The following is a 7770-nucleotide window of genomic DNA, read 5'->3' on the forward strand; positions in this document are numbered from 1 at the left end:
GATATTGTATTTTTGTATTTTTCATTCAAATATGAAAATAAATTTAAATAATATAACATGTTCAAGACGAGCATAATCATAAATTTGATGTAGTTACTGATGGAGCGATTTTCTAAGCTATTTTTAATGCAACACAACCATCTGTTATCAAACTTTTAGATCATACAATTCTCTGTGCTCTCTTTTAAGATTTTTACGATAATTTTATTTTTAAGTGAGTAATGAGTATGAAAATATTAATATTTTAAAATGTTCATAATTCAACTAAAAAATTTAAATACTGCAAAAAAAAAACTAACAGCACATTATTGAAACTATTGAACGAAAATGTGTTATATCTTATGTGTGTAAGACGGAGACAACACATGATGGTGTGACGTCCTCTTAGGAGAATTAATTTTATAGTTTTATGTTGGGATAATTTCAGAAACTGCTCAACCGATTTTAAAAACTATTTCAACAATAGTAAGTTTCATTATCCATGTCTACTATAGGCTATATTTAATTTTTTTAAATTCATAATATTTAGATGTTAACACAAGGAGATTTTTGAGATTTACAGTGGAAAAAAAATTGTTTATTGTTTATAAACGGTTGTAATATTGGTTACAGATGATAATAGTGCCAGTAAAAAGATAGTAGAAAAGAGTTTTATTCACAAATAAATGGTTGCCATTGGTTACTCTGATAGATGAGGTAAATGCATTTATCAAATTGTCACTTTTACATGGCCGTAGTTAAAGAAACTATGTTTTAAAAACAAATGCATATTTGTAGCTTACATACTTAAAAACTACTGAACATATATTTTAAGGACAATTTCATAGATTCCTCTTAGAAATATCAGTGATTTGAACCACGTAAAATAATAAACCATGTGCTAAATCCAATCGACGACTTGTGGTTGAGAATCTTTGTCAAATTATTTCACAAAGCATCACCTAAATGGCTAAATGGCAATGTATTTTGTATTCGTTCATTTTTTCCCTAAATAACGGTTTACCGATAATACTATTATGGAACTTAAGTCTTCCAGATAGAGTAATATGTATAATGGTACGAGCAATTTTAGTAAAAGATCTGAGAGATAATTAAATCGTGAGGACTTTTCTCCCTGGGCCGGAGTTCCGGACAACTGGCACACATTCCAAGTATTCCAATCATACCCACGGACTTATCTATATATTTAAAATGCTCGCAGTTTCCGGTGAATGTTTCAGTTGCCATCACAATAAATAAATAAGTCTCGGGGACTAACATTCTCGTTGGTGGGTATTGACTATATAAAGGAATTTATATTATACAGTGCGTTTATATTTTGGGTTATCTCGAGTGGGTTCTTCTGTTAAACAATACGATTTACCACCCGAAAACAATATGACTTCAAACATATTATACAGAGAAGCTTTGGTGTGAAGTACAAATTAATCTATATACTGGTATTTGTCAAAACCAAATATAACAACAAGTTGAGCAAATAGATAAATGTTAATTACCAGCAGAGTCGTAAAGTCCTGAGTACAAGTAAATGTAAAATGCTATGATTTATGATCAATGTTTTAAAAATTAAATAGTTATCAAAATTAAAATTAAATAATTTTTTTAAGTTTTGAACATAACTTATATCGGGTATTAAATAGTTAAAACTGTGTTATTATTTTAATAAAGTTATTACACGCAGTGTGAATCATAATATAGTGGTAGACATTTTTGTAAACAACAGATTTCTGACGGAGTCGCCTAAATATTTTGTCATATTGAGCTATTGATAGACATTTTAAGTTTTTTTTCTTTCTATAAATGTAAATGAAAACATTTTTCCTTTATCAAAAACCAAGTGAATTTAATTCAAAATTCTCCATAAGTTTTTATAACTGGAATTCAAAAAAATCTGATAGTAATCCCACAAAATGTAATATATTTTATGAGCGTCGAAACTTTAGACTCTAAAGTTTAAATCTTGACGAATTTTTAAATTCATACGTAATACGATTTAAGTTTTTCAATTTTTATTCAAAAATTACAAAATTTTGTAAAAACATGAAGAATCCTACTGTTACTTAAGTTATCATATTCTAAAATCAATGAAATTTTCAAAATATTTAAATTTAATTAATACTATTTACAGACACTTAGAATTTTTAAATTTTTGTAATCAAAAAAATATTTTTGTCGTTGGTACTTGATACCTTATTTAAGTTTATTTTTATGTTTTATACTATTCATCTTATAAAATCAAATTTTGGTAATAGCAACTCAAATGATGACGTGCTTGGTAACCACCTGATGGAGCTATGGTTAAAGAAAAGATGTCAGTGAGAAGTTGGCCGTCAACATTGTCTGATCAATTTCAAACCTGTGCATATAATTTACAAATATATTTTCAAAACTTGCAAATCTCAACTTTAGCTGTGGAAATCATTTAAAAATTGAGGGTGGCAATTTCACGTACACTCCACATCATCCGATTTATCTCAGACCAATGCTATTGTTTTGCAAATCAATATTTTGTTTTTGGAGAAATTTTACAAGTCTTTTGTCAGGTCCCTGACTGTCTGATCGATTAAAAAAATATGTTAGTGTTTTGAAAATGTATCCCAATTCAATTTTCAGATGAATAAATCTAATTTAAATAAAACAAATAATATTTTAGAAAAAAGACATATAAAAAAATCTGAAAAAGTCAAGTTGAACAAAACATATGTTATATGAATGAAAAAATTAGATTTTATATTTTTTGTATTCAAATTAGATTTCTATTCAATTTGGTCTTTTTTTATTCAACTTAGCTTTTTATACAGTGCACTACAATAGGAGCCTTTCAGATCCAAAAAGAAAAAAAAAATAGTTTCTCAAATCTTCAGCAGACTACGTAGTCTTAAACTCGTCTTTGGGGATACTGATCAGTGAGTCAAACGTTAATATACACCTTATTACGCAGTTATCTTTAACGCTCTATTGTACATTTGCATAAACATTATATTGATTTTCAAATAAAATACACATCATAATATTATATGAAAGTGAATATTTTTGTATAAACACTCTTTATTAAATAAATAAACAACAGCCTTAATTATAATTTATAAATTATTTTATTATAACATAAATGAAATAGCTGATAATATTAGTTTTTAATACATCTGATGATTGGCCGATGACAGATATTTAGTTAGATACTTAAAAATGTGCGCCTATAATGTACCTCTAGTCTTGAGTAAGAAAAAAAGGCACGGAAAGGCGTTTTCCGGAGTCGCCGTCGCTGTTATACCGTGTTGACCTAATTATCCCGAAGATAGGTGAGCACTCGATCGGTGCACTGTCTGTAGGACTCTGCCTTGTTGGAGAACTTGTATTCGTGGAGGTTGGCCGACGGGTGCTTGGTGCCGTTGAGTACCAGGCTCTCGCCCTGGCAGTTGTAAGAGTCGTAGAACACGATGCACTTTTCCTCGGTGCTGTCAACGTCGGTCACTATCACCGACTCGATGGTATGGAAAGCGGTCACCGTGCCGTTGGAGACGTCGTGTCCGGAGCTGTCGGTCATGCCAGTGCTGTTCATGACCACCGTGTCCATGTTGACGCAACTGTTTGGATAAGTCACGTTGGTGCACCACGAGTAGTCGCTCTTCATGCACAGAGTGATCGGTGAAATGACTCTGTAGTAGTAGGCCGAGGTGGACAGCACCACCGACAAAGTGATCAGAGCGATGAAACCCAAAGAGTTCATTTTGATATTTTTATTTCACTCGACTCTTTCAAGTAACACGGACGAATAATACCGGCGTAGATACAACGGTGATCGACAGTTGCAAGTGAATACGTTTCGGGTCCGAAGCTCTCTATTTAAATAGTAACACTGCTGATGATAAAAATCCACAAAGAGTCAAATAATCGAATCTTCCGCGTAAGGTTATCACTAAAAATAGATAACGTCTAATAGAGAGTGACTAATACTTCCATTGTGCAAGGTAGATGACGTTTTTGTTTTAAACACCTATTCAATCAATTACCGATAATTGTTTTCGAAATTCCTCGCACGGACTCTCGAGATTCCACTGAACATTATTTATCTGTACCTAAGTGCGTTATCGATTTCACACTTATGTTATTTTCGTTCCACTTCATCCAAATCCTGTTATTGTTGGATACTCTTTAATTTCCCCGTGATCTATTGATATCTATAACTCATTACATTATTCGATGACTGTTAAAGTAAAACGTATGAGCACTTATCCAATGGTATTTCGATCCATTACCATGAGGGTCAAATTTTAACTATCGACTAATTAGTTTTTCTGTGAATTTGTTATGATACATCAATTTTAATTTTTTACAAGATCAAAGACATTTTCGTGGTAATAATTTGATCGCACATTCGTAGGTAATCATAAACCATTTTGGAAAATATCCAATTAAAATCATTTTAGAGGATGATCACATTCCGGTGATTGATTCGTGTATTTTTATTTCATAGACTTGGTTGTTGCTTGTTTTTCAGTTTATTCGATATTGTGTTTTTATAATTTTCATTTCAATTCAGAAAATTATAACGTCCTTTCTAGACTCCCATAAGGGGTTATTTGATATAATTATTTGGGGGAGAAGGGAGCTGAGCTTATTTGCTCATTACACCTGTAAATACTATAACCGATTACTTCGCTCGTAATTATTAATTTCAACAAGGCAACTTTGACTAACTGAACAAGTAACCATAAAAAAGTAAAAAAAAGAACAGATAGGGCTTACCTCTTAAACATTTTAATTTGTATTCTGATTACTAAAAGGAAATTATTAAAGTTATTAAACGTATTGAATTTAATATCTGCTAAAATATTCGTAAATATTAATAATTAGTTAAAAATGGTATATTATTATTAAGTATTTTCATTGAAACTGAGACGTGTAACGAATGACTGCTAATAAAAAACCACGATTGCTGGTTAATATTAAATGTATGATCGTTCCAAGTTGTTGAATATAAATTTTACAGACAGTAATTACTAGATATTTAGGAACTTTATGCACATTATATAGACGGATTATTTCGCATCGCTTTCTATTGAATTACATTATAAATCTATTTTATTTTAAGAACCGTTTGAATACCATTACGATATTTTTTCTTCGACTCGTTGGATGTTCAGTGTTGACATTGCATTACAATAATAATATTATGCATTAGTTTGGTGTTTGTTATTTGCTTGTTATTGTATTTGCACATATTATAATATTTAAAAAAAATCATACCGTAGGTACTCAACAGCGCAGAGATTTCACCAGTTCAAACATTCATAACGATTAACCTACCATTTTCGGAGAACAATAAATTATTTTAAGTCTCTACAATTATATAGGTTAACTTAGAGTACGCCATGCGAGTTACTTTACGGAATTTAAATTTGCTTAAGAAAATTATTGCACATGAAATCTAAATTTCAATATTATTTTATTATTATAGTTTGTACAAGAGACAAACATTCGATTCGTTGAATACTCATGATAGTACACAAACAATCGTCCTTCGCACATTTGAATCATATACACTTTAAATATGGTCTGCGAGACTTATAAATTTATAATCATACGAAGTTAGTTGATTTGCTTAACTCAGTTGGCATGGTTAAAATAATAAAAAGTATTGTTTTTTTTTTTTGTTACATCCTCTCCCATTAATAATTATTAGTTAAGGATTTAAATTAAACGATTAAACGATATTGTACATAATAAATACTCGGTATATATCGTTATAAGGACGTACGTTTATTGTTCAGTTAATGTACTATTCAGCTACTTCTGTCGCAATTAATCTGAGTATATATATATATATATGTATAATGTATATGTATTCTACTGCTATTTATGACCACAACATCTACAACAGTAGGTGTCTATTACAATTTACTTTGTGGTTTATATAATAATAATATATAATTGATATTGAGGAACATCCAATTGGTGGCTTCTTCGGTTATACCGTCAACTCAGGTAATAGGTACTTGTAAAGTATACTTTCGGACGAACCGTATACAGATTATGTGTATTAAAAAAAAAAAATTAAAAAATTTCCTGTAGTCTTATGATATATTAAATCACAAAATAAGTGTACGATTGTGTAATATAATATGTATATTGTACACGGTACAAATCCTGGTCAAAAAATATTATCTAAATATAATATGTTATAGACTCATACAGTCGTGAAGTGCGTCCGACCAGCATGCAATTACATAATAATATTTATAAGTTTATAAGGTCACGGGCTTTTGAAAGGCATCTATATTTGTTATCATACATATAGTATATTAAAACATTGGATACAGTGTACACGATATGTCCATTGTGGCGTGAGCACAGTGGTTCCCAAATCGTGAGTCGCGACATCCAAGGATGTGCATGGAATATAGTGCATCCGGAATAATTTGATTTTGATAATTTAATGCTTAAATGATTTTCTCGTCACCGACAAACCATTCTCTTTTTTCGTTGCATTGTTTCAGCCAATACCACGACATGATATTATACGTTTTCCATACATCAAATAGTTACCTACCTTAAGTAATATTGGTATACCTACACTGAAAAAAGACATAATATTATATATATAGTGGAACCTCGATAAGTCGAAATTCAATGGAAATGCAATTTTTTCGACTTACTAAGGTTTTAGAAGAAAAAAAATTGACTTAAATAAGTTTTTAAAATGTATGTAGATATTAGAGTTTTTAATTATTATATGCAATGTAAAAAAATGTAAGCATATAGATTATTTAAATTTTAAAAAAATATCCCGAATAAAATATAATGAAACAAATTATAACAGATGATTTGTTATCTTACATTGATTTAAAATTTGAGATTAGTTATTATCAATTATCTAATTATCGGAACGGACGAGCCGATATTTGACAAAAGGGAACGGAATTTTTTTCTACTTATCAAGGTTCCACTATATATGTTTTTTTTTATTATTGATCATAAATACAGCTCTGCAGCTGAGGCCGTTAGCTGAAATGTCTGAATTGTTATTCACAGTTATTGTTCATTACATTACACAAGTGTTACTCCAAGTGTTTTCTGAAATAATGACTGTGGGTCTACTCATAGGGACGAGGTTAATGCTTTTACGATAACTCGCTAAAAACTTTAAAGTTAAGTTAATTAAGTAGGTATAGTAAGGATTTGTTACAAAACGTATTGTTTTGGTCATCTACATATTTCAACCAGCTTATTTTCGATTAAACACCACGTTTTGTGCCTTTATTGCAATATTAATATTCGATCGATTCATTCGAGTCTCGACTTTGTGCTTGTTAACTATGTGTACATTTTTTTTAAAAATTGAATTTTTTTATATATACATTATGACGTCAATTAAAGTTTAGTAATTTATCAAAAATATCAGTCTAACGAAAAAATGTCAAGAACTGCAGTACAGCACAACTCGATAGATACTATTCTAACTCAAAGATGTTTGAATATTATAACCGAGTCAAATCAAACTGTATAGGCAACTGTTATGCTGGTCCGCTGGGGGTCGTCTTATCTATAAAATAATATCATCGCAGATAATTATTGACAAAAAGCTCGGGACTTATCTGTCTACGCATTTCTGCTTACGAAAAACAAAAATAATTTGAGAACCCCTGTTGTACCAGCACACGATTATAATATAACGATTATTGCGTCACTACGGGATCAAATGTCTCGGACCACCGAACGCGATACGTCTCGGTGATATCGTATTATTATTATTAAGAACCCTTTGGGGCT

General features: G+C 30.4%; 1 protein-coding gene across 1 annotated transcript; it reads right to left on the reverse strand.

Moving 5' to 3' along the window:
* Window positions 1-3076: 3076 nt before the first annotated feature.
* On the reverse strand, window positions 3077-3839 carry LOC111034123. Its single transcript, XM_022315173.1, has one exon. The coding sequence runs from the start codon at window positions 3725-3727 to the stop codon at window positions 3281-3283; it is 447 nt and encodes a 148-aa protein (XP_022170865.1). The 5' UTR covers window positions 3728-3839; the 3' UTR covers window positions 3077-3280.
* Window positions 3840-7770: the final 3931 nt, after the last annotated feature.

This window comes from Myzus persicae, unplaced genomic scaffold (assembly GCF_001856785.1).
Source record: "Myzus persicae strain clone G006 unplaced genomic scaffold, MPER_G0061.0, whole genome shotgun sequence".
NCBI lineage: Eukaryota > Metazoa > Arthropoda > Insecta > Hemiptera > Aphididae > Myzus > Myzus persicae.

What these genes read in the sequence shown, in the direction of transcription:
- LOC111034123 (XM_022315173.1), bottom strand. Translation starts at nt 3,727, where the DNA reads ATGAACTCTTTGGGTTTCATCGCTCTGATCACTTTGTCGGTGGTGCTG.